This window comes from Oryza brachyantha, chromosome 10, assembly GCF_000231095.2.
Source record: "Oryza brachyantha chromosome 10, ObraRS2, whole genome shotgun sequence".
Classification (NCBI taxonomy): Eukaryota; Viridiplantae; Streptophyta; class Magnoliopsida; order Poales; family Poaceae; genus Oryza; species Oryza brachyantha.
The window spans coordinates 15,412,198-15,439,231 of NC_023172.2; the positions used below are offsets into that span (position 1 = coordinate 15,412,198).

At 40.9% G+C, this 27,034-nt stretch overlaps 4 protein-coding genes across 4 annotated transcripts; 2 read left to right on the forward strand and 2 right to left on the reverse strand.

Moving 5' to 3' along the window:
* The first annotated feature begins 3,620 nt into the window (after positions 1-3,620).
* LOC102720273 (quinone oxidoreductase 1-like) lies at positions 3,621-6,256 on the forward strand. The gene is given in 7 exon segments (XM_015841654.2): positions 3,621-3,832; positions 4,124-4,194; positions 4,263-4,401; positions 4,651-4,877; positions 5,029-5,206; positions 5,209-5,285; positions 5,564-6,256. Coding segments are annotated over 6 exon segments (978 nt in total). The 5' UTR covers positions 3,621-3,832; positions 4,124-4,149; the 3' UTR covers positions 5,876-6,256.
* A 147-nt stretch (positions 6,257-6,403) lies between these two features.
* LOC102720554 (O-fucosyltransferase 30) lies at positions 6,404-8,730 on the reverse strand. Its single transcript, XM_006662538.3, has 2 exons — positions 8,284-8,730; positions 6,404-8,102 (listed from the first exon to the last, which is right to left on the reverse strand). The coding sequence occupies exons 1-2, from the start codon at positions 8,703-8,705 to the stop codon at positions 7,034-7,036; spliced, it is 1,491 nt and encodes a 496-aa protein (XP_006662601.2). The 5' UTR covers positions 8,706-8,730; the 3' UTR covers positions 6,404-7,033.
* Positions 8,731-9,194: 464 nt separating this feature from the next.
* On the forward strand, positions 9,195-12,474 carry LOC102711465 (hexose carrier protein HEX6-like). The gene is made up of 3 exons (XM_006661999.3): positions 9,195-9,401; positions 9,876-10,195; positions 11,153-12,474. The coding sequence occupies exons 1-3, from the start codon at positions 9,254-9,256 to the stop codon at positions 12,239-12,241; spliced, it is 1,557 nt and encodes a 518-aa protein (XP_006662062.1). The 5' UTR covers positions 9,195-9,253; the 3' UTR covers positions 12,242-12,474.
* Positions 12,475-13,524: 1,050 nt separating this feature from the next.
* Positions 13,525-16,670, reverse strand: LOC102720829 (transcription factor MYBS3). Its single transcript, XM_006662539.3, has 3 exons — positions 16,274-16,670; positions 14,557-14,765; positions 13,525-14,272 (listed from the first exon to the last, which is right to left on the reverse strand). The coding sequence occupies exons 1-3, from the start codon at positions 16,551-16,553 to the stop codon at positions 13,799-13,801; spliced, it is 963 nt and encodes a 320-aa protein (XP_006662602.3). The 5' UTR covers positions 16,554-16,670; the 3' UTR covers positions 13,525-13,798.
* Between the last annotated feature and the right edge of the window lie 10,364 nt (positions 16,671-27,034).

Sequence of the window (27,034 nt, forward strand, 5' to 3'; positions counted from 1 at the left end):
AAGCATGAGGCCAACGCGGCGGAGCTACGCGACAAGAAACGCACAGGCCAGAGCACGCATGCATGGCGGGAGTGGCCGGACACACGGCACCGCACCTAGCTACCCGCGCTCCGGCCACCCGCGCGGCGAGCTCACGTGGAAAGCCAAAGGCTTCTTCTTCCACCTCCGCACGCAGCCACCCGGCCAGCTCTGGATGATCATGCGTACACTACGTGAAGGCGCCTAGCTTAGCCTGATTAGGCAGCTTTTCAACAAGATGATTCGGAAATACATGCGTTTGGTGGATTAAAGTTTGAGAGAAACTTACGAACTTGGGTAATCGATCGATCTGCATGCATACTGACGATGAACATGCATGCTCTGATGCTCATCGATCAGCTCGATAGATAGATAGATAGATAGATAGATAGATAGATAGATAGATAGATAGATAGATAGATAGATAGATCTTGCGTGGCGAGGACGAGATGGATGCATTTGATCGATCATGCGTGATGTTCTCCAAGGCTTTCGACGATCGATCATGTGATTATTCATCAGTTCGTGGATATGATGTTGATTGTTTGCTACTGCCTTGAGGATGTGTAAAGGTTGAACGATCCAAGCGTGTGACCTAATAAGTCCAGGTTTGTGTGAGTTTCGGTTAAAAAAGTTATGTGCATCTAGTGAACTAGCATAAGAAACCTCTAAATTAAAAAGGGATCTTAATTAGAAAGACAATTTCAATATTGCACCAGGAAGCTAACAAAAACCCTGCAGATAATGTCATAATGATAGCTAGCTGGGATATTCTATCTGGAGAGATTCAGTTCGTGGATGTTTGTTTGCTACTACGTTTGGCCTTTGGGATGTGTAAAGATATATGTAGATAATAACCATTTCATTAATCCAAACATGACATAATAATAAGCCATGGTTATATGAGCTTCATTTCTAAAGTTATGAGCAGCTAGCATATAGACAATGTATTAACAAACCTTTAAAAAAGAATCCTGTAAAGACACTTTGGTTACACATTTACACATCAGGGAGTTAAAAGATCCTTGTCGATAGTATATGCTGAGATTAAGTTGATTTGTGTGGTGATCTAGAGTTCTAAATAGAGTGAAGGGTGAACTCACTGATGATATGATTATGGTGAATCTCCTTACAGACGTTCAGAACTAGTGGGCCTGCACGGATGGATTGTTGGTGACCAATTGTCCCTGAAGCATTTGCGACTGAGGAGCATGTTTCTGCCACAATATTGGTGATGAAAATAATTCCATATTGGGAATTGCCACAATATTGCTACAGCAAAGAAATTAGTAGAAAAAATAATAAAATATATGTATGTCAATCTAACAATCACCTTTTTTTCTCTTTCCTAAAGTGAAGGGAAAAAACTGAACCGTTCGATACAGATCCAACGGTCCAAACATACTTAATCCTTGTAATAACCCTAATTATTAATGCACCCCAATTTTCTTGCTATCATCACTATCCCATACCTCGCCGCCATCATCGTCACCGCCGCCGCCATCAACAAGGCCTATTGTTCTTCCCGAGCCGTCTTACTCCTATCTCCAATTTTTCCGCCACTTTCCTCTACTTCTCTCAACCGCCGCAGCCAATCACCTCCTACTCTTAATTAGATTTCTTCCGCCCCTCCCCTTTCCTCCCTCTTCCCTAACATCATCTCTCATGAGCCCTAATCCAACCAACTTGGTTGCTGCCGCCGCCGCCTGCCATGAGAAGTGGGTTCCTTGGTTTATATATGATGGAAAGGCACGTGACACGGCTTACAAATTGCAAAGGAGGCCGCAAAGCGGCGGATGGAAACGTCGAAGGAAATAAGTCTTTTATAAACGACAATGAATTCTGTTGACCTAATTGATTATCTAATTGGGCCTGAATATATTTTCGATCAAAAACCGATGCCCCGGTCCATCACATCAAGACTTCCACCCAAAACATGTATGGGCCGAGATTTTTGTTGAATTTCGCTACTTACACAAAACACAAAAAGACTTGATTTTTCTATGAATTTAATTGCCTTTCCTTTTTTAAAATACTTATTTTATGAATTTCCCAATGCACTTCATTCCTATTTACTTTGAGGAAACTTTAAAAAGGTTGTATCCACTTGGTACATAGGCTACGACAAACAGATCCTAGTGAATGTATAGGGGAGAAGCCCAAAACATACACAAAGAACATTCAAAACACTACTCCCTCCGTCCCACATTGGATTTTGACTTTTTGTTTGTAATGTTTGACCATTCGTCTTATTCAAAAAAAATTAAAATTATTATTTATTTTGTTTACCATTTTCTTTATTATTAAAAGTAGTTTAATTATTACTTATAAATTTTTATATTTGCACTAAATTTTTGAATAAGACGAATGGTTAAAAGTTACAAATGAATAGTCAAAATCTCATATAGGTAGTACAAAATACATGCTCCCTCTGTTCAAAATGTACTTATTTTGGAACGGAACAAAGTAGTTGAATACTCTCTCGGTTTTAATATAAGGTGTATAAGCTCTTACATGTTCTTCAGCATACTTTGACAACCAATTCTTTATATTATATTATGAATAGCTACATAATTAAAATTACGTGAATTATTTTTAAATACGAATATGACGATATCACATACATAACATTAAACATGTATTCTATTTATAAATACTCTCTCTGCTTTGCAATAGATGATGTTTTCAAGTAGGTTAGACTATTTGTCTTATTATTTTAAAAAAATCATGTGATCATTTTTATTTACTTCTTTTATTATTAGATACCCCTCCCAAAATGTCTAATCGTATTATTGTGTTGTTATATATTAGAACAGAGTGAGTAAACTTTAACTATGACTTATTTTTTTTATTTGTATAAAATTTTTGAAAAATACGAATAGGCAAATGTATATCTAAAATTCGACAACGTCACTGTTATAAGCCGGAGGTAGTATACAACGATGTTGACTTTTTATATGATATTAGACTAGTTGTCTTAATGCAAAAGAATATTAGTGACGCTTGAGTTCCTTTAATAATAAAAACAAAAGTAATAAAAAACCAAATGTTATTTTACATATTTTTCAATAATATAAATAGTTGAACATCATGTCAATGTAATATATTTGAAGTGTGTGTGTGTTGCTAGTCAAAAATTTTGAAATGTTGATTTTTCGTAGAACAATATGCACATCTTGCTTCTTGCATTGGGACGGTGGGTTTCGTTTTAGGGGTCAATCTAGTGGGCGAACATTCGCGCACACGCTGACTCATGCAAACATATCTACATGTCTGAAAAATTGATGGCATACAGATATTTTATACTTTATATTTATATGTATAAAATTTTTATCTTCATACATAGAAAGTTTAAATACAGAAAATTTATATATATAAATAAATTTAACATATAAAGTATCAAGTAGAAAAAATATCTACTCTGGAAATATCATCTTAGAAAGTTGTAAATATAAAAATTATATATTAAAATATTATATTTATATATAAAGTTTGTATATATAAAGTGTACTTACGGGTTAATGGTCAGTCTTTTCGCTTCTGGGACCGTACCATTTGTCCACTGGGCTGGGAGCATGCGGTTTCAGCCCATTTTACTGGCCTGGGCTTTGCTGCGCGAGCACGAGCACGAGCCATGGCGACATGGCGTCGTCATCTCTGCCCCCTCTTCCGGCGCTGCGCCACGTCCTGCCTGATGCAGCAGAGGCGGACCACCTGCTCCGGCGCCTGAAGATGGCGAGGCCGCCCGCCGGGTGACGACGTACGAAGCTGTCCAAATTCTTCTCCTTGGGCTGCTGCTTATCTGCTATTACAGGTCAGTTCAAGACTCCAGCTTGGGTTAGATCATCATGTGTCCATGAGTCATGGATTTTGGATTTGTGGCTCAAAAGTGTAATTATTTTAGTCATTTCTTGCTTTTATGAAACATGTGCAACATTACATTATTATAATTGGTGCCGGCCCCAAATCTGTGGAGGTGAATCTCTCTCTCTTGTATAGGGTATAGAAGTCACCACATACTGCTTATTGATGAACTAGACCACACTTCAAGGAAATCATAGTTTTTCAGGACTTCTACTCTAAATTAACTCATCAACACATTCAGATCTGCTGTTGTGAGTGCTTCCAGTGATGAAGGTGAAGGCAATTAGAGTCCACAAGCTTGGTGACCCAGAGGTGCATTCGTCTTCTTGCAATTTTTCAACCCATTTGAGAGTAAGCTATCCTTCTCTTGATGTTAAAAGGTTCTAACTTGGGGAGAGGTGGAGATTGGGGAGCCTAGTGAAGGGGAGATTCGGATCAAGAACAAGGCTATCGGTGTCAACTATGTTGATATTTATTACCGTACTGGGTTGCATCAAGAACCTCTCCCCTTTGTTCCTGGTATGGATTTTTGGTATTTTACATCAGCTTGTCCATTGGAATGGTAGTAATGTTCTGAATGTTTTCAGATCTGGTGTATAGCGATTCTGATAACAGAATACACAAATAAAAATGTTCAACTAATGACTATTCAACCGGGTTTATCCATTCGCAAATGAATTGTCAGACTTGTAGAAAATGTGAACTACTAGCCTATTATACCTGGTCAGAATGATCTCATTCTTGGAGCATGGACTTATGTTCATCCAGGCAAGGAAGCTGTAGGAGTGGTGTCTGCTGTTGGACCTGGGGTAACAGGCGTCAAAGTTGGCGATGTTGTCGGCTATGCTGATACTCCAATGGGTACTTACACTGAAGAACAGATTATCCCGGCAATACTGGCCATCCCTATACCACCATCAGTGGACCACATTACTGCAGCATCTGTTTTACTGAAAGGAATGACTACATATGTTCTTGTGAGACAAGCCTTTAAGGTTGATTGTTTTGTACTAATGCATTATCAAATTTCATGATTTCAGAGTACACAATGGTCTACATCAATCAGCTCTGCACTAAACAAATCAGGAACTGAATTTGATTTCAGAATGCAACTCAGAGACACATTCATCTTTGTCTTTTGTGCAGATTCAGGCAGGCCATACTGTCCTAGTACATGCTGCTGCAGGTGGAGTTGGCTCTCTCCTTTGCCAGTGGGCAAATGCTCTTGGTGCTACTGTTATCGGGACCGTTTCGACACAAGACAAAGCGACCCAAGCAACCGAAGACGGGTGCCCACACGTGATCATCTACACCGAAGAGGATTTCGTAGCCGAGTTGCTGAAATCACATCAGGGAAAGGTGTTCATGTCGTATACGATGCTGTCGGAAAGGATACCTTCAAGGTAAAATCATCAACACAGATATCACCTTCACGGCGTCACCTTCTTTAATATCTTGAGAAAGCATTTCCATGAAAGTGGGATCAATGTTGAATCTTAGGCTTGACATTAGGTAAAACCAACTGCTTGAAACTGAATAAATCATCTGTCTGAAACTCTATTTTACTTTGCAATACCTCACAGATATCACATTCACCTTCTTTGATCTTGAGAAAGCATTGCCATGTAAATCAGCTTCTTGAAACTGAATAAATCATCTGTCTGAAACTCTAAATGTGAAGGGGTCGTTGGAGTGTTTGATGTCGCGTGGATGCATGATCTCCTACGGGCAATCTTCAGGCAGGCCTGAGCCTGTTCCAGTGAGCGACCTCGCTGCGAAGTCCCTGTTCCTGGGAAGGCCAGGCATGAGGCATTACACCGCCACCCGGGACGAGCTGCTGCACGCCGCCGGTGAGGTCTTCGCCGGCGTCGCGGGCGGCGTGCTGCGCGTCCGCGTCAACCATATCTACCCGCTGCACGAGGCAGCTCGCGTGCACGCGGATCTCGAGGCAAGGAGGACTTCTGGCTCCGTGGTGCTGTTGCCTGCCAACTGAAGAGAATATATTGGCCGTGTACATCCGAGTTGGATATAGAGGTCGGGTTTTAATCCATTTATCTTAAAAAATAGCGAGTTGGATATAGAGGTCAGGTTTTAATCCATTTATCTTAAAAAATGGCTGAAGAGAGTATATGTATTCCTGTGGCATCGATGTTCTTGTGTCAAAAATCATAAATCGTGATCATTCTGATAACCTGATGCTGGCATGTCATTGCAAGCTGTGGACTTGAAAGCTTTAACAGTTTAGCCAAGGCTGTGGTTGTCAATCTGACAACAAGAGCAATATAGGATTGGCTAATGTACAGCTTCCCTGCCTTTCCTAAACATGATCCACAATCTGCGCATGCATCAGTGAAGTGCTTGGATATGATGATAGCAATATTTCTCCCAAACAAGCGGAGATTCTCAAACCACAAACAAGATGTTTGGTGAATAGACCAAAGCTTTTTTTTAAGATAAAGGAAGCTTTATTGATCTCAGATGATTACATCAAAATGATACAATCACTCAAAGATTACTTCCGGCCTCTGCATAACTAAGATACACATAGCTAAGAACTAGACACAAGCGAAACCAAGTATTAAAAAATAGAGTAAATCCTAGCTAAAGAAGAAATCCTCAATCTATATTGCCACCTATAATCTTGGGTAAAAAACTCTGTGACCACCAGTTCCAATTGCTGAGACACCATAAGCATTGTATTCCGTGATCTAGGCTTCTAGAGGATAGCCCATCCAGGCTTTTGGAGGATAGCCCATGTACGGAGCCCATGAATAGACCAAAGCTAGCTATTTGGTTCGAACAATTTTTCTAGAAGCTATCACTGTCCTCAGGACACAAACTGTGAGGACACAGGATAATTACAAATAAATATATGCATAAAATTACACGACTGAATGATTTAGGAACATATTATACCTTTTCCACACAATTGAAAAGGAAAAAAAGAAACATGGGCTTTCAGCACTATATACTATAATTTCAGAATTCATTTCTCATACTCATGTAGTCATGCCTGCACTGGGGATGGGAGATCTCAAGGATTCAGCTTTTGTTGTCTAATGGTTCTCACATTGCTATCTATAGTCAATGAGTCAAGTAACGGTGGTTAGTTTTTTTCAGGCAGCTTGCGCGTAGGATGCGTACAGTTCTCCTACAATTTGCAGACATTGTTCTTTCTCATTGTTTCTATGCTTCCAGCTATGGTTGATCCAGCAGTCCCCACAAATCCTAGCGATGCACAACTACAGACAGATTCTTCAACGTATAACAAAATTTCTGGCAGTTGAACTGGATCACAATCCTTCCTCGTGTTCTCAATGTTCTTGGGAATAAATCCAGACCTCACACCATGTTCAGCAGCCATAAGCCGCTCTGCGGTCTGCATGACTAGTTCATCACTTTCCTTCAGGGTGTGCAATTTATACCTCCCATCTTTTGCGACATCCGCAAGGTAGGTCTTTGACCAATTTGCTGGTGGAAGATCAGTCATGATGAACATGTTAATAGGACTAGTGCCCTTGGTTTTCTTCATTTCCAACTCAATAGCTTTTAACTTTTCCTTAAGGGCAGAAAATGTAGCTTTCCAGTGATTCTTGAATTGCCCATCTAACAGCCTAAGCTGTGCACAAAGAAATGGCTCCTTGATCTTGTTCTTGGCGAACTCCTTGCCTGCTGCAATGATCTCAGGGGCAAAAGGGAGGAACTCAACTTTCTCAAGTACAGTCTGTAGTCGATGATCCTTTGGTGATTCGTGGATATCAAAATATGACTCTGATCCCTTGTATGGTCCTGAGAACAGTGTCCCAAATGCCAGCAAGGAAGCACCATCAGCTTCAGAACCAGGCCCTAAAGCCTTATACATATCTTTGCGCCTCCTAACATATGAGATCTTCCTCCTCCTTTTCAAGTCTTCGTCTGGCTGAAATGAATCAAGTGCTCCATCATTGTTCTCCTGGTATGTCCATACTGTTGTTCTACAATCATCCTGGACAGGATACACACAGCCATTTTCACTGCCTCCAAAAGCAGAGAGCATTGATCGGCATCTATCATAATCAGCTGACAATGATCCACCACCAGAAACAGCACAGCACAAGCCAGAAAAGCAAGTCTTGCGCATGTCTACACCGCACCACAATGAAACAAACACCCTGAAATCAATCGTCCTAACCATAGCTTTTATCGGGGATAGATCAATTATGTCACCCATGGATACATACCTGCAAGTTAAACCGATGAACACTACCAATAAATGCTTGGTTTTGATTCGATTTTTCTATAATGGATATGATAATCTATGGTGGAATTCATGGACATTAGGAAATTGCATTACTGTGACACTAACAAGCAAAGTGAGTAATCTGTGAGCAACCAACCCCACCGGGGAGTGTGGAACTTTACCTCCGCTCCCGGAGGAGCTGCATGGAGTGGTCCCATACGGCGGCGCGGAGGTCGGTGGGGTCGGAGACCCTGAACTTGGGGCAGCTCCCGAGGACGACGGCGTGGTGGTCCAGCACCGGGGGCACGACGAGGGTGCGGTTCAGCAGCGCGGCGGCGACCGCGGCATTCCGGAGCTCGCCCACCTGGTTGCTGAACCCGCTGTGCGGCGCGTACCACAGGAACCTCTCCCCCTCCAGCTCCGGCGACCGCCCACATCGTCCGCCCCCTCCGCCGCCGAAGGCGGGGAAGCGGAGCAGTGAGGAGTATGCGGAGGAGAGGAGCACGAAGGCCGGGACGAGGAGCACGAGGACGGCCACGAGGAGGGGCACGTGCGAGCGTGCACTCCGCTTCCGCCACCGCCCGCGGCTCGCCGGCAAGTCCATCTCGCCGCCGCCGTATCTGATCGGATCCGAAATTCCAAACGGCAAAGCCGCTCCTTCCCCTGGCCCACCTGCCAGATACTCGCACTCCCCACGTGGGCCGAACCTGCCAGCCCACTACCCCATCATGGGCCACAATGAGCCCGGCTTTACAAGATGGGCCATGTTTAGGAAAAAGGCCCATAACCCACGCTGCCACCGACAGGTGGGCTCAAGGAAAATAATCCTGCTCTTCCCCCTGGCCCACCCGCGAGATATCGGTAGCACATGCTTCAGCATGAAGCCCAGGAGGCTACGGGGTGGATGACAGGTGGGGCCCACTGGGGAAGCCGCCGAAAGCGTCAGGGTCCAGAAGCTCGTGACGCGTGCGGCGGTTTGCGGCGGGATGGTGTGACCCTGCCCGCCATGTCGGCATCCGCCATGCCAACCCCTCTTCTTCGTCTTCTCCAATAAATCTACCCGCGCATGCGTAGTGGCACGCCGCCCGCACCAACTCCCACCCACACGCTCTCTCGCTCCACTCCGGAGGAGTGGGAGTAGGGGTAGAGGCGATGGCGATAGGGGCGTTCGTGGAGAGCGGCGGCGGCGCAGGAGCAGGAGGAGGAGGGTACAGCGGCCGGGTGACGCCGTACGTGGTGCTGACCTGCGTCGTCGCCGGCAGCGGCGGGATCCTCTTCGGCTACGACCTCGGCATCTCCGGTACGGCGCCGCCTCGAGCTGTGCTTTTTTTTTTTTTACTTGATGATCACTGTGATGAATATGTATTTTCTCATCTACTGCTCGCGGCTGGGCCTGCTTGCATGGGCCGGATTTGACTGGCTCGGGCCTGGCGTACAAGAAAGATTGCTGCTTTTTGTCAGAAACAAGCTGCATTTCCAGCTCAAAAGATTTCATCTTCCAGCTTGCATGCTACCATTGCTGCAGTAATGCCGTTTCTAAGTGTTGCCAGCCACCACTCTACTCTTCGGCTCTCGAAGAGAAGGCCATTCTTTATAGTCGGTTTTTTTTTTTGGTGTGTTCACTGCATGGAGAATTGGAGAGTAATGTAGATTGGATGATCACATGAACATTGTTCAAGTTTTTCTGGTTAATTTTGCTCATTGATCTTGTGACTTAGCTACTAGCTAGTATGGCATGCTGAAAACTCATTTACTCCTCGTGCGTGTGGTGTAGGTGGTGTGACCACAATGGACTCGTTCCTGAAGAAGTTCTTCCCGGATGTGTACCAAAAGAAGCAGGACAGCAGCACGAGCCACTACTGCGCGTTCGACAGCGAGCTCCTCACCGTGTTCACCTCGTCCCTCTACATTGCTGGCCTCGTCGCGACTCTGTTCGCGTCGTCCGTCACAAGGAGGTACGGCCGCCGGACGTCCATGCTGATCGGCGGCACCGTGTTCATCGCGGGATCGGTGTTCGGTGGCGCCGCCGTCAATGTGTTCATGCTGCTCATGAACCGGATCCTACTGGGAGTAGGTCTGGGGTTCACTAATCAGGTATAATTCTCTGCACATTTCAGGCCAGCAACTTCTGAATGAATGTGACTGCAGTTCAAGGGATCAGCAGTTGCAGAGATATCTGTCAGACATGTTTAGAGTAACTCTGTTGAACTACTTCACAGTTCGGGTGAAAAAAAAAATTGAACTTATGGTATGTTGTTTTAGAAATCACTAGTACAGCAAGTTTATGCCAGCATGCATAGCATGGCTATGGAATAGAGGAACCAATCTATTACAATATATCTAGACACATGTATCGAATTCATAAATCTTGCATTTCTAAAGCTAAACATTACACCTGAAAATGAAATGTAGGTCATGCGTGTAGTATGTGCAGATGCCAAGTCTTCGATGATTTTGGTTTAGTGGGCACAGAGAGGTCTTTGTGGATGTACTGTCCCAAGTTGATAAAAATCGACAAAAAAGTTGAGCACTGACAAATTACCATAGACCTGACAAGTCGTCTTTTCATTTTTATGGCCACAACAAATTAATAGGTCAGTTCAAAGTTAAGAAACTTTTACGGCATATGGAATCTCTGTTTTGGAGAGGGACAGTGTTTACTTATCGAGTGGAGATACAACGCAGAGGGAAAGCAACAAGTTATGTCGTGGTCTAAACTTGGTAATTTGCTCGCTAGATAGGAATTAGTGTAGTTTATGTGAACTCACTAATTCGCAATCTCACATTGTGCAATACAAGGGAGATAAAGCCCAATCCTGCAATCAAAATTTTCAGAAAAGAAAGAAAGAAAGAAGGATTTCAGAAAAGAAAGAAAAAAGGATGTTATGTTGTATTAAACTTTATCTTGTCTTTTTTTGTATATATTTTTCCTTTTGATGCATATTGCTAAACTATAATCAATGCATTTCTTGTTTCTTAATAAGAGTTTCCTCCTTCCCAAAGGACAGTTTGCACTGTACTTATGCATTGCCATGTAAACTATTTTTGCAGTCAATCCCATTGTACCTGTCAGAAATGGCACCTCCACGGTACCGTGGTGCAATCAACAATGGCTTTGAGCTCTGCATCAGCCTCGGCATTCTCTTCGCAAACGTCCTTAACTACTGTGTCGTGAAGATTACAGCAGGGTGGGGCTGGAGGATATCCCTTTCCATGGCTGCAGTCCCCGCTGCATTCTTAACCATCGGTGCAGTCTTCCTCCCAGAAACACCCAGCTTCATAATTGAACGTGATGGTGATACTGACAAGGCAAGAATACTACTTCAAAGACTTCGTGGAACCACTTCAGTCCAGAAAGAGCTTGACGATTTAGTCGCTGCTAGCAACCTCTCAAGGACAGTTCAGTATCCATTCAGAAACATATTCAAGAGGAAATACAGGCCACAGCTTGTCGTAGTACTGCTGGTCCCTTTCTTCAACCAACTTACTGGAATCAACGTGATGAACTTCTATGCACCGGTTATGTTCAGGACAATTGGTCTGAAGGAGAGTGCATCTCTCCTGTCCTCAGTGGTCAATCGGCTCTGTGCAACATTTGCAAATATCATAGCAATGATAGTCGTCGACAGGTTTGGGCGCAGAAAGCTCTTTCTTGTAGGTGGTATTCAGATGATATTGTCACAGTTTGCTGTTGGTGCAATCCTGGCTGCAGAGTTCAAGGACTATGGATCCATGGACAAAGAGTATGCTTACCTTGTGTTGATCACCATGTGTGTGTTTGTTGCTGGTTTTGCATGGTCATGGGGGCCATTGACATTCTTGGTCCCAACTGAGATCTGCCCACTAGAGATCAGATCAGCAGGGCAGAGCATTGTTGTTGCAGTGGTCTTCCTGATGACATTTGTGATTGGACAGACATTCCTTGTAGTTCTATGCCGCATCAAGTCAGGAACATTCTTCTTCTTTGCAGGCTGGATTTGCTTGATGACAGTGTTCATTTATTTCTTCCTGCCAGAGACAAAGAAGCTGCCCATGGAGCAGATGGAGCAGGTCTGGAGGAAGCATTGGTTCTGGAAGAGGATTGTAGGGGAGGAAGAGGAGACAAAACAAGCAGAGAAAACAGCTCTGCCTAGCATGTAATGCTTTCTGAATTGGAATGCATTTGATCATACAAAGTGTAGGGTTCTAATTAGCAGATGTAAGCTTGTAACTTTGTCTAATTATAGTGTACCTTCTAGTGTGTTAATGTGCTCAGTTGCCGTGAATGGCTCCTTCAGATGGTAATTACAATTAAATGTACATCGATGTTGTAACAAGGGGTCAAGGGTGGCATTTTGTTTCTGAATAGTAATGGAAAAATTATTTTATATGCTGCAGGATTAAATTTTTTTGCATTTCACATAACAACTCTCTCTGTTTCACATTATAGGACGTTCTGACCCTACTTTAATTTAATTTATCAATCTATGTATATGGTTTATATATATGTCCATATTCATAGGGCCTCATCTTTTCGCTGTTACTCGTGTTTATAAGCAAAATTTGAATTTTTAACCATAAATTTGGAGTTGATTTTGAGGTTTTTTTATCGTGGTTTATTTTATAGCTTTTGCTTTTAGATCATTAAGAACACATATATAAAAGTTTTATTTACAAAATATTTTTTATTTGTAAATATGCTGTTCGACTTTTTCTAAAAGAAAGCCAAACAATGGGGGTGATTAGCATCTACATGAATCTAGAGAGAACTAGAAAATCTTATAATATGGAATGGAGAAAATAGATAATATGCTCAAGTCAACAGACATTAAAGTTAAAGTCACTCCACTTCAGAGAAAGTCAGTAACATCATATTTCACAGAAACTGGATATTTATTTTATTCTTGGTATATGCCAACTTTTGTAACCTGCACCAGGAACAAAAGAAAAAAATGAAGACACTTGCTAAAGATGTAAAAGTGGCATGATGTCCTGGATGACCAAATAATTCATTACAAATGGATTCAAAGAGTCCAATATCTGAAAGAGACTGGCCAGCAGCCACTAGTGTCACCAACCACATATGTAACACTTGGTCCATAATGAAAGTGGGGGCATCTTCAGAATCAGGATTGAAAGATACTCCAACCTTGCGAATCCTCGGAATAACGTGCGCATAATCAGAATATATCAGTTTTGTGCTGGGTAAGAAACTACGAGAACCAAATAGGAACAAATAATCATGCTGAAATATGGCAGGGCTTGCAATTTTCAAACGATAAAAGTTTGACGCATGTTGCTGGAATAACAGTATATCTCCAGCAATATAGTACAGAACATAACTGAATGACCAGCTTAGACCCTAATAGAAATTGAAAAGCTGGAATCAGCAATCGATCAGGACATCAGGTAGCAGCATAAGTGCGTGATGAACTTGGATACCATCAAAATAACTGACTAATATTTTTTTCCTTATAAAAGAGTTATACAACAGTACAACCATGAAGATCAGCACTACCATTACTGATTCTGTTAACATAGAGTGATTTATCATGTCTGCCAGACAAACAACAGATACATTCATACATAGCATAACTTACAGCACATGATACAGACTACAGAGAACGGTTAATCTTAACACAAAAAGGAAAAAAAAACAAGGAGGCAAAGCTTATTTTGCCCGGGATTCATCTAAATGCAGGTGTGTGCAGGACGAGATCATGCCTGTGCCCTCGTCGGTGGATTTGCATGGAAAGCTGATTGTCTATTTTGACCTCCTACCAGATTTAATGAAAGAGAAGTTGAGACTGTCTCTTGATTGGACTCTCCTATGCTGAGCTTCGACATGCCTACAAGCTCATCAACGTTGATTGGGCTCTTTGAATGAACTGGAACAGGTTTGACAATCTCATGTGTTTCTTGCGCACCACCATCTTCATCTTTCTGATTTTGCCAGAAAGGAACAGAGAATTGCAGAAATGGTGAGAAATAAGCTGGAACAATCACTGGATAGGTTGGTTGCAAATTCTCTGGCACGACAGCAGAAGCAGAAGAGCTCTCCGCAATGGCAGAAGTATCTGACTCCATAGAATCTACCTCCTCCTCCTCCTCCCTCGGTGGAGGTAGTGCTGGTTGATTTAATACTTGAGTCTCTGGTTCTTGACTTCCAGGAAGCGGTGGAAGGTCCATAGACTGTAAAACCACAAAATACAGTTCAATTCCCCCATTATGATACAAAAACAGTACAACCTTCATAACGAGATCCAGGAAGAAAGCGTCCTCAATTCCTCATGCAATACATAAATAAACTACACCATTTGGTTAAAAAGATAAGTTTTAGCATAAACAAGCAGCATGATATCTATCACCACAAAAACGAGCCATCCCCTTACAATATAATAATAGACCCATGCCAGCTTATTATGATATATATGCCAACATCAGTGTGATAATCAAAATAAGATCAAGCAATCTACCTCATCTGGCACCATGTCGAAAAGGCTAGACCTTCTCTTCCTTCTGGTCATATTGGCTTGACGTATAAAATATTTTTGAGCATGGCTAGCTACTTGAGTAGGTGTTCTTGAGACCACGAAATTACGAGAGATCCCTCGCCAATCACCTTTGCCAAGCTTTTGCAATCCAAGCAAAAACCTCCGGTGTTCTTCTTCAGTCCAAGGAACACCTGTAAAATTCACCTTAGTCAGAAACATAGCACACATAATGTGGCCTGAAGGCATGTAGGCTGCAAGTAATGGCTGGAGTAGAAGGAGCTGCTGAACCATAGTACAGCTGCCATCACATTAACAAAAGCATGAACAAACTTGTGACTAGTACAGAAAACAATGCCAATCACCAAAGGAAAATTATCCACCCAAAAGGGTTCCTCCTAAGCAACAACACGCACAGGGACATAAATCTTAAAAAACCAAAGGCTTCTATGAGTTTCTCCACAAAACACGCACAGAGAGGGCACAAGAGAAATGCCAGAACACAAAACAGTTTTGTATTTTGCCAGCTTAACACATTATGCAGCAGGTTAACGAGATAAAGCATTGTCAATCTCACATAATCCTCTTAACAGAATAGATGTCAAAAGACAAGCAAACTGAACATTTGAAGGTGATTTTGGAACTTCTTTATCCAACTAATACCTTTCATTATAAATTGAATAACCGACAAACGTAGAACTTTTGACTTTTCCAACGCATTAAAGACGTGAGCACATAAATCCAAAACTGTACTCCAAGCATCAAATTTGGATGGAAGTACAAGTTAGTGAGCCAATGACAACCCAGTCTACGAATAGCATGACCACTAGTATGGCCGTTACAGTAGCAAAACAAGTGGCACAGTAAAGATCAAATAATCACATGCTGTTTTAAAGCTTTCACACATTAACATAGGAATGTCATTAGGAAGGTTCTTCAGTTTTGAAAGCTGACGACTTGGAAGACTTTTCTCGGACCAATGTGTCCAATACAACTATGCAGCAAACTAGAAAGGATTCAGAATCAGATCATAGCCAGCAATGCTATACGTAATCAAAATACATCAGTCACTAGAATACTAAGTTTCAACCTCCTATCATCAGGTCTAAACATAAAAACACTGGCTAGTTACCACCTACTCGCAAAATCTCTAGTTCAGCATTCTATCCTTTCATAACACGTGGCTATAAGCATCCTTGTAGAGGCAAGGATCAAAGACAAAATTCTCCAGGATCAGCCATCATTACTTGTTGGAACGATCCGGTCTGATTGAAAATTCTTATTCTACACAAATCTGGAGCTGAGCTTGTCAGAACGCCCCTGTTATGTTGTTTATCCAGCCAAACAGTAAGAAGTCTCCATACGTCGTACTTGTACCAAGTAATTATTGAAGTCGAGTGCCGTATGGATGAGCTAAGTAGTACCAAATCATTCATCCATCAGTACAATCTGCCCATTAAATGCTTCTCTAGCGACTGTCCTACTTGGAAGAAACAACTAGCAGTGGTAGCTCGTAGTACTCCATCAATCACCCAAATCTACACGCCGAATCGCCAAACAAGATTATCTGAATAGAAAGAAAAAATAGAACTTTCGAGCAGGGAGGATCTTACCGCATCGGACGGAAATGGGTTGTTGGAGGATTAAGAAATAAATTAAGGGAAATACGATTGGGGGAGGGGAGATCGCGGGGGGGGCTGACCCTTCTTGCGCTCGCGGGAGGCGGAGGAGGAGCCCTGGACGAAGTCGTCGGAGGCGTAGCCCCCGGCGTCGGGGCCGGCGGCGTCGGGGCCGTCGGCGGGGGAGGCGCCGCCGCTGGTGGATCCGGCGGCGGAGGAGGAGAGGAGCGAGAGGTTCCCCATGCTGGCGCTCTTGCGGATGGAGCCATCGGTGAGGCGCACCCCGAAGATCTTGACCCCGCGGTTGGGGCACGTCCGCGAGTTGTGCCCGTTGTGGCTGCAGTGCGAGCACCGCCGCGTCATCCCCACGCCCGCCCGCTCCTCCGTCTTCCCCCGCCCCGCCAGCACAGCCCGCCTTCGTCTCGAGGAGGAGGAGGAGGAGATCGATCGATCGTTGGTGGTGGTGGCGGCGGCGGCGGCGGCGGCGAGAGGGACGACGACGAGGTTGGAGGGAGGGAGGTGAGGTGAGGGGGCAAGGGGTTAACTGCTGCTGTGTGGTGTGGTGTGGTGTGGTGATTGGTTAAGGTGGTCGGAGAGGGGGAGAGCGTGGGCCGTCCACGTGGCGGATATTCCCCGCGGTGGGGGGGGGGGGGATATAGATAGATGGATGGATGGATTGTATACGGGAAGAGGAGAGAAAGCAGCGGCGGGCGGCTTGTGGGTCACGCCTCCTCCCTCCCTCTCCTATCCGTCCACGCGGTTGGGCTCTCTCCTCTCCCTCTCCCCTTCGTTTCGTGTGGTGAACGATCCACGATCCACCGCAGGCTCTCTCGTCAAACCATCGTATTCACGTCTCTTCCAAAATATACCAAATTCTAATTCTTGGAATTTGGTATATCCAAATTCTTAAACATCAAGACTCTATCCAAAACAACTCGAACTAGATTTTCTTGATGGTTAGACCATGTAAATTTACAAACCATGCATGTAGATCTCTCTAAGATCATAGCTACCAATAAAGTAATTAGATCTATCTATTATCTTCTTGTCAATATTATCGTTAAACTTCTTCTCTTTAAAACAGTACATGTTAAAATCCTCCATCAATCAAAAGGAAATTATTTTGTAGAATGAAACGAGACAACTCAAACAACACTATCCCTAAGATTCTCTAGGACAGGGCCATAAACATTAACGACGGACGAATATATAGATGTTGCACACCAACTTCTATCTATGGCAAATACATATACCATCATGTTTAAAAGACAAAGAGTTTTTGGTAGTCTTTCAAGTTTTCAAATCCTATAAAACAGGACTGAAGTCAGAGCTAAAAAAATGATTTTTCTTTATCATCGCCAATCACCTAAGGTCTCATCATTTTGTTTTTTCAGTTACCAAACGATATATTTGCAACGAATAATATTTTACGAATAAAACTTTTATATACATGTTCTTAGCAATTTAAAAGCCAAGATTTGAAAATCAACCGTGGTAAAAAAACCCAAAATCAACTTTAAAATTAAGATTAAAAATTTAAATTTTAACTTACAGGCATAAACAAAGCGAAAAGATGGGATGCTAGTAGTTAACAGCTGCTTCTTATAACCAGATTAAAATCATCCATCAAATAATCATTAATTATCACTAACACGTGGACCCCAGTATCCCTTCGTCCACATGTTCACATATGAGTTAACACGTTACCATCTTATAGCCTCTGGCTCTCCAAACAAGACCATAATCCTGAGAGCTGCAGCTGCTCGTCGCCTCATCCTACGGCCAGTAACTATCGTGCATGACCATACGTACGAGGATACCACATACCAACATAGCCCATCAGTCCACGCAAAGAAGGCAAAGAAAAAAAAACAGATAGACAAACAGCATGATCCATTCTTATCTTTTTCTATGTTTATGTTTTTAAGATAAAATTAAATTTTTAATCATAAATTTAGAGTTAATTTTAGGCTTTTCAACCGAAATTTATTTTCCAGCCTTAAATTTTAAATCACTAAAAATACATATATATAAAAATTTTATTCATAAATTATTTTTCATTTGTAAAATAGTATGTCATGCCAGACAATCACCCCCGTCTTGAATCAATTCTCCGGATTAATCAAAGCAAATGAACGTACGGCAAGGTGATGATAACAAGATTGTAAACCAGACAGCGTGCAAGTATTATATTCTCTCAAGAACACAGCCCAGATCAATGGATCTGATGAGCTCAAGCCATTAACCCTGCTGCAAGTCAAAAGGGATCCACCGCGAGAGGTGGATTACTGTCGGTCCATCACTCGTAAAACTGGGGACAGTGTTGTCGGTCTACCACTGTGTTCTGCATTATCATATTGCTAACAGCAGCAAACTAACAGTGACAGCTTATCTAAGCCAGCAATTAGTGCCTTTTTCTGCCGCAGAACTAATTGAAATTGCCTTCCTTGAGTTGAACCGACCAAAAGGATAAGTTAATAAAAAGCATGGCTAATTGGCTAAACACTCAAAAAGTCGGCAATCGATCAGCATGTACCTTTATCCCTGATGCACGGTTATCCTGAACAATTAAGGCCTAAGGGTACAATTAATAAAAATAGCAAAACTTGGGAGGTGTTAATTAGGATAGGTTTGACAGTGACTTGCTTGTTGTTACAGATTTTACCTTCTTTTGTATTCTTGCAACTGGCACATGCTACTGTTTGTTTTTTGTGTGGATGTAATCTCATGTAATGCCACCAAGATTCAAGATGGAGGTTGAATGGATCTGGAGAAAGGGTGTGCTTACCATCATCCAAATCTTGATGCCTATAATTTTGTTGGTGCAGCTGGACAAAGTATCCCTTGCAAGATACTAGCATATATTCATATTATCGATTAAAATACAGGTTAAGATCCATCAGCTGTGACTCTGCCATATCTTCAAAAATAAACTGACACTGGAGTACAGGACCATATCAGCAGGTGGATATATATTGTTTATATGAGTGATAATCTAAAGAAAGAACAGAACTGAAGTTGATGAATTAAAAGATGTGAAAAGGATAGCACACCTGCAGGCAAAAGGCTAGCCATTCCATATTGGCATATTCCAAATGCGCCGTTGCAACAGTTACACCACTATCAGACTTGTTTACTTCATCTGCATTGAATTGATAAAAATATCCATTTCAATAGAACAAAAAAATGAGATGTAAGGAAATAAAGGAGAACTTAAAATGGTTGCTTAGCTGGATCCGCCATGATAAGGAAACAGTCAGATCATTACAAGAAATAAAGAAGTGCTAGAGCGAACTCAAAACATGATTCATGATTTTTTTTCCCTGTTTATATCTCATCTCTAGCATAAAAATAATTAGGCAGAACTATTCAGGAGTCTACATGCCTTATTCTACTTACTATATTTTATTTTCTTGATCATAGTCCTCTAGTATATGGAAGCCATATCTTTTAAGATAAGTATATGGGCAGCAATTTAATTAATCTTTAATGTTAGTAAAATGATTTTCCTGGCCGCTGCTACTCTGATCTATCCACGTGGATCTTATGGTTTCTCACTAAACTAAAAACATGTTCTCAAACGAAAAGTTTCAGTATCATAAAGTTGCACAATATTTTATTATTACCCCTGTTTTATACTCCGTACATAAGATGTTTTGATTCTTTGTAGATTTATATGGATACTAATAAATTTAAACATATATATATTAAAATGATCAAAACATATTATGAAGGACCAAAGAGTGTTTTGGTATTGTTTGTGATAGAAAATTGATAACCTCGGTGAGCTTGTGTATGCAACTAATGTAGGTTAGTTTACGACATCTATTCCCGGAACGATGTTTGGTGCAGGTGACGAAAGTCAATCTTGTACAATGTATTGGGACTATGCTCGGGGAGGAGCGAAGATTTGGAGTGGTCTAGATGCTACTCCCTCCGTTTCACAATATAAGATGTTTGATTTTTTTATTGCAATGTTTGACTATTTGTTTTATTCAAAAATTATGGCAATATAATTTATTTTGCTTGTGACTTACTTTATTATCAAAAGAACTTTAAGCACGACTTGTCATTTTTTATATTTGTACTAAACTTTTGAATAAGATAAATGATCAAACGTTGTAACAAAAAAATCAAACATTTTACATTATAAAACGGAGTTAGTATATGACAAGTTGGGACGGACATCAAGTTCTTTGGAGGTCAAACTTGATCAACGATAGAATATGAACAAGACTCATGAAGAAGTTAAGGCCCGGAGAGATCTAGGATGCTGACTGGCAAGGTTGGATCCGAGGTGACGCACGGACACGTGCGGGGAGGATTTCGCAATGGGCTTTTACGTGAAAGTGCTGGAAAATCACGAAGAAAATAAGAGAGGAAAAAGAGAAGCGGCATGGACTACTACATTACCCGAACTACTGTAGCTAGCATGGGTGCTTGATTATGTGGTGTGTACGTACTTAGCATGAATGAGCAAGGCAGGCCGGCCGGCGCGGCCCGTGCGCGAAGGGGAGCAAGTAGCCCAGTCCACGACCACACATGCCGGTGGGCTGACGTGCAGGTTGAGCGTGGCGGTCTGTCAAGGCCCTGTAACAAGGGTTTGGTTCCCAACCAATCTCTGCTATGTGCAATAACAACAAGCTAGCTGGAAAACAGAAACAAGGGTCTGATTCCCAACCAATCTCTTCACATGGATACGGCACTCGAATACTAATGATGATGTTTTTGCCTTGGCTATGCCTCTTTTTTTTTTTTTTAGGAAAGCCTTGGCTATGCCTCTCTAATCCCTACTAGAATGTAGTAGATATTATGGCTTTGTTCCTGACTTCTGGTAAAGCAGCAGTTTTGCAGAATTTCAGAGTTCAGATTACCCAGTATGAAGATCCTTCCGTAGATCCAACCGGCAAGTAGTACATGAGTGCAGCGTTTCCCTTGCTCTTATGTTAGTATTTTGATGTCTATAAACTTAAAAGGAGTTAGGACAGGTACTCTTCTTTTCCATATGGTTCATAATTGTTGATGTTTTAAACAAGGGTACAATCAAACTATTAGAATTGGACCCAGGTGATGTGTGATGATCTGACCAATAATTGGACACATCAGGTTTGACGAGCTGCGTGTCAGCGGATCATACCAGCAGCTGTCCACAACTCCAGTTAAGAAAGAAAAAATTGATTAAGGAGATCAGCTAACAGCAGTGGCATGATCAGGAAGATGATTGTCGGGGCTTTGGGCTACGTGCTAGTGACATGTGGGCCCGGGCGCAGCAGAGACGTGGACAACTTCACGTGCGTGTCATGTGCAGTAGCAGTGGCGCACTTGTGAAGGCACGCACGCTTGAGTTGAGTGCGTGATTGTGAGAAGGCCGGAAGTAGTAGTAATTAATCATCATGGCGTCATCATCAGAACCTCAAGTTGGGCCGGTCCCGACAGCATTTTGATGTCACCTCCACCGCCATGAGTGACACTATTTTGGGCTAGGAGCAACTTCAATAACCAACTACTCATTCCAATTTATCTATAATCAATCTAATAGCTAATTTATATAATAATTATATAAAAAACATCAAAACATGGTCTCACATATCATACATACATTTTGTCTTGGAGCCCACGTGCCGTTGGCTACAATTAGCTGCTCACCTCTTTTCTCTCTTTTCTCTCTTATCTCTTTAAAATATACTTATAGATGACTCATAGCCTACTATTTTATCTGCTCTAATGCATGCACGCATGATTGTTCATGTACTGTTTGCACTACCAAATACTCCACCAGTAAAAGAACACTTTCTTGTAGCGTTCACATACATGTATCTATATAAATTACTAAGTTTGTTCCGTAACAACTTTATTTTTTATTTTTCTGTGTCCAACATTTGATCATTTGTTTTATTTAAACAAATTGTAAAAAACTTAAAAAATTAGTCATGTATAAAATACTATTCATATTAATCATAAAAAAATTCAAATAAGACGAAGACTCAAAACATTATTAAAAAATGAAAATTGATCTTATTTCTGAACGGAAGTAGTCAAATATTAGAATATAATTTACTTTTTACATACATTTGTATCCTAGTTTTTAAAATCTCAATACATTTGTTTCCTACTCTTTCAAACACGAATATAGTGGTGTAATTCAAAATATTCTTACAAGATAAAAGTGATGAGCTAAATATGAAAAATGTAGTAAGATTGTAGTACGATGATATAATGACAAATGACAGGAATATGGTTTTCCTGGTACGAAGATTTACTAGATTGATTCTAAATATAGTGATCATTAATTCTATGGCGTAGTAAAACAAAAGAAGAGAAAAGAAATAAACATTCATCTAGTTCTTTTAGGCATATTATTTTTGGTTTTTTTGCATGTATATATTTCGAACAACTAAATGGTATATTTTAAAAATATTTTTATATAAAAGTCGAGCATAGATTATTAACTTTATATTAGTTAATGTAATTGTTATATCATATAATAGCTATTATAAAGATTAGATATTTCTTATAAATCGTCTAACAAAATAATGCAACCGTTATTAGGATGACAACGAGGCGTGATGGGCATGGTAGTGTCTACCCATATCAAGCCCGTGGATTTTGTGTCCATGGACGTACCCGTTACTCCATGCCGAGCAAATAAGTGGGCATATGCCGTCGGCCACTGGCATGGTTGTGTGCCCAGTAGATTATTAAGGTCAGCATCACTGACTCAGGCTAAAGAGATGGGGTAATTGTTTGGCTCTTTCGTAAATATAAAAATTATAGCTATACCATTATAATTTTGTAAAGTTTAAGATATACTATACTGATCCACATGTTATTGACTCATATAGGTCCTACATGTCATTGAGATATCAATGATTTATCTCAAACTTTGTAAAATTAAAAAGAAAACCGATGTATTTGTAAATAACAAATAATTTATGAATAAAAATTTTATAAATGTATTTTTAGCGATCTAAAAGTCAAGGATGAAAATTAAACTTTAATAAAAAACCCATAATCAACTCCAATTTTTTCTACGGACAAACCGGTAATATCAGGCATAATTGATAACCTAGGTTTGATACGTAGTACTACTATGGCCCTATTCGTTTGGGAGGAGATAAGATAACTTACTCCCTCTGTCAAAAAAAATCAATTCAACAGTTTCCGTGTCCAACGTTTGACCATCCGTCATATTTGAAAAATTTTCAGGAAATTAGAAAAAATTAGTCACATGTAAAGTATTATTCATGATTTATCATCTAATAAAAACAAAAATATCAATCATAAAAAAATTGAATAAGACGAAGAGTAAAAATTATAGGTAAAAAGTAAAAATTTGGTTTATTTTAGGACTGAGGAAGTACTCTGGCACAGAAAACATACTAATAGATTAATATATAATTAATTAATTATTAAAAAATATAAAATAGATTAATATGATTTTTTAAAACAACTTTTCTATAGAAATTTTTGTAAAAAATATACCGTTTAGTAGTTCGGGAAGCGTGCGCGCGGAAAACGAGAGGAGTTAGATAAGGGTGGTGAACGGATAATTTAATATTGCTATGCTCTTGCCACCTCTCTTAATTAATTTTATTTCTTGCCACTATTGGAATCTTGGTATTTCTCCACGTATATATATAGTCTGATGGGAGTATATCTGTATAGTTTTAGGGTTAATTTGATACATGACATTGCAATTATACGTATTTAGATAAATGCCATTATAATTCGTCTATTCATAGCCATACCATTCAAATTTTACGAAATTAGAACGATGCCATCACCGTCACATTTTCCATCTTCTTCTCCATCCACACGTGACACCCACATGTCATATTCATGTTCTTCCTCTCCCCGCCGGCAGTCTTGCCTCTCCCATCTACCTAGGCCGCTGCAAACCACAACATCACAGGAATGGAGAGCGAGAGCTCTCACAGTCTCGCACCGAACAGGCAAGCAGCCTTATCTTTAACATTTACTCCTCCGTTTTTTTTTCTTTCTTCCTCTCTTTCTTTCTTCTATTTTTTTTTTCTCTCTCCCTCACAAGGCATCGGTAGGAGGGGAGATGGGGAGAGGCACGACCACCGACGGAGAGAGTGACGGCTGGGGCGACAAGATAGGAGCCGAAGATGGATGCACTCGGCATGACGAAGGGATCTGATGGATTCACGTTTCTCAGATGATGAGCTGGCATCTGGACGAGACACTGAAGACGGCAATCGAGGCCGCCCGGCGACACATCCTGCCCCATCGTCGGTGGTGGCGGTGGCAGCAGCAGCTGCTTGATTGAGATTTCTCTACTTTTGGACTTTGGTTTTGGGTTGTGAGTTTGCTTTGCTAGTTGTGTTTTGTACGCTAACGTGTGGAAAGTAGAGCAGCTCGCCGCCGACGCGCAGCTAGGTGAGTCGGTGTTTCTTTCCGGTGGAAAGGGGAGCTGCTCGATCCGATGGATTCACGTTTCTTTCCGGTGGCCGTGCGCGCAGCTAGGTGAGTTGGCGGCCTGGGTGGAGGCCACTGGTAGGAGGGGAGAGGCGAGACTGCCGGCGGGGAGAGGAAGAAGATAAATATGACACGTGGGTCTCACGTGTAGATGGAGAAGAGATGAAAAATGTGACGGTGATGGCATAGTTTTAATTTCGTAAAATTTGAGTGACATAGTTATGAATAGACAAATTATAATGATATTTATCTGAATACGTATAATCATAATAGCATGTATCAAATTAACCCCTAGTTTTATGCTGCGAGTAGTACAAATGTACAATACTTGGGGAATCGATGATTGACAGGATGACCATTGGTCAACTGGGATCACTGGAGAGCTCGTAGCCTCGTGTACTCCCTACTATATATGTGTATCCTTAGCTAGCTGCCACGTCGCCACGTGTGTGTATATAGTTAAGTTAATTAAAAAATAAACGTGCAAATGAACAGCTAGCTGGAGACCGGCCGTTGATTACCTGTTGGGTACGAGAAGCTAGCGTCAATGCGTGGCTCCGTGACTTATATTTTTTTACTTTTTTCATACCTGCATGGCGGCCGAGAATGCGCCACGTACGCATGACGTGGCAGGATTGGGTGGCCGGGAACGACGACTAACAACAAGGTAATTAATGTTGTTGACGAGAAATGTGATCAACTTGGACACGGTCATCATGCACCTATTATTGCAAGCCTCTAATTAATTAATTCGTTTTTTTATCAAAACCAAAAAATTACAGGAGATAGCTTACAACTCTTTTAATCCCTGAGTAGATATCCTCTCATCTTATGCATATTATCTAAAAGAGTAAAAAAATGAAATATTTGATAAAATATCACTACCAAATTTAACTTCTATAAGTTCTTTTTCTTAAAAAAACATACTTCTCTCTTCATCTTGTCATTTGAATCGTTCTAAAATATAAATATTTCTAGCATTATTTATAGTATTATTTGTCACATGAGTCACTTTTTGGTGAAGATTCTTCTCGTTTTATTCACCACTACCCTTCTATCATTATTCATTTCAATTTATTAAATAGTATTATAGGCTTTTCTTTTCAAACTTAATCATGGCTAAACAAGCTAAATGCTTAAATTCTGGCCAGAGATAGTAACTCTGGATACGCCTATATGAAAAAGAAAGCTTAATTTGTTCTTTTATTGTAATTTATAGACGTTAAATTTAGACATATATGTTTATTAAGTGATATATCTCTTATTATTATATCTTTGTTCGTAATTTTGAGATAAACATGAAAAATGAGAGAATATCCATGAGAGCGATTATAATCCATATGCAATTTAGAAGTACACGTCGCTGCTGCAAGGCTGGTGCATATGCGTCCCAGAAACGCAGCAATAATTGGCATATTGATCTGTCGCTAATGATCGCATCAATCGATTAAGGCCTTGTTTAGTTCTAACTTTTTTTCAAAAACATCACATCGAATTTTTGGACACCTAAATAAAGCATTAAACATGGATAAAAAAACTAGTTGCACAGCTACAGAAGAAATCTTTAGACGAATCTTTTGAGCCTAATTAGTCTAAGATTAGACATAAGTGCTACGGTAACCAACATGTGCTAATGACGAATTAATTAGGGTCAAAAGATTCGTCTCGCGGTTTTTAGGCTAGCCGTGAAATTCATTTTTTTATTCGTGTCTGAAAACCCCTTCCGACACCCCTTCCAACATCCGGTCAAACATTTAACGTAACACTTCTTCCAAAAATTTTCTCCCATGGTATTTAAGTTGTCAAAATTTTTAGCAAAACATCGTATCAAACGTGGCCACTCGAACCAACCGGTTCTGATAGGCTAGCTGGCGTCAGCGTCAGCGTCAGATCGATCGAGTCTAGCTCTGACTCTGACTTGCTACTATTGGTAGGTACGACTAGCATGACCTAGCAGTCATGGCTCTGCTTGTCCTGTTCACACGAGATGGAATTAGTGAACATTGATTCCATTATTACTAGTACTTAACACTCCGGCTACAAGTATACTATCCCCGTTTCCGAATATAAACATTAATTATAGGTTCAAATTTTTTATCTAATGTAATTTTTTGAGATATTGATCCTTTCGTAGCAATCCAAACATTTTCAGCCAATCAAATGCTTAGAAAGAAAATGCAAGGAATTCAAACATAAAATTATTTTTGATCTAGAAAGTGACGGAAAGGATATCCCCTTTAACACTAATCTTTGCTTTTAAAAAAACTAGAAACAAATGGAGTAAGCATTTCAATATTATTTTAAGTACGCGAAAGGGTATATAGCCTAGCACTTGAGATACTGGGTTTGACTAATTTTTCGGAATTCTAACTCTCTCCACGTTCTCAGGGGTGGGTCTGTGTACG

Coding starts and splice junctions, on each gene's coding strand:
- LOC102711465 (XM_006661999.3), top strand. CDS start 9,254: ATGGCGATAGGGGCGTTCGTGGAGAGCGGCGGCGGCGCAGGAGCAGGA. Junction 9,402..9,875: donor CTACGACCTCGGCATCTCCG/GTACGGCGCCGC, acceptor CGTGTGGTGTAG/GTGGTGTGACCACAATGGAC. Junction 10,196..11,152: donor GTCTGGGGTTCACTAATCAG/GTATAATTCTCT, acceptor CTATTTTTGCAG/TCAATCCCATTGTACCTGTC.
- LOC102720829 (XM_006662539.3), bottom strand. CDS start 16,553: ATGACGCGGCGGTGCTCGCACTGCAGCCACAACGGGCACAACTCGCGG. Junction 14,766..16,273: donor CTCCCGCGAGCGCAAGAAGG/GTCAGCCCCCCC, acceptor TGAATTTTACAG/GTGTTCCTTGGACTGAAGAA. Junction 14,273..14,556: donor TCGACATGGTGCCAGATGAG/GTAGATTGCTTG, acceptor GTGGTTTTACAG/TCTATGGACCTTCCACCGCT.
- LOC102720554 (XM_006662538.3), bottom strand. CDS start 8,705: ATGGACTTGCCGGCGAGCCGCGGGCGGTGGCGGAAGCGGAGTGCACGC. Junction 8,103..8,283: donor CAGCTCCTCCGGGAGCGGAG/GTAAAGTTCCAC, acceptor TTTAACTTGCAG/GTATGTATCCATGGGTGACA.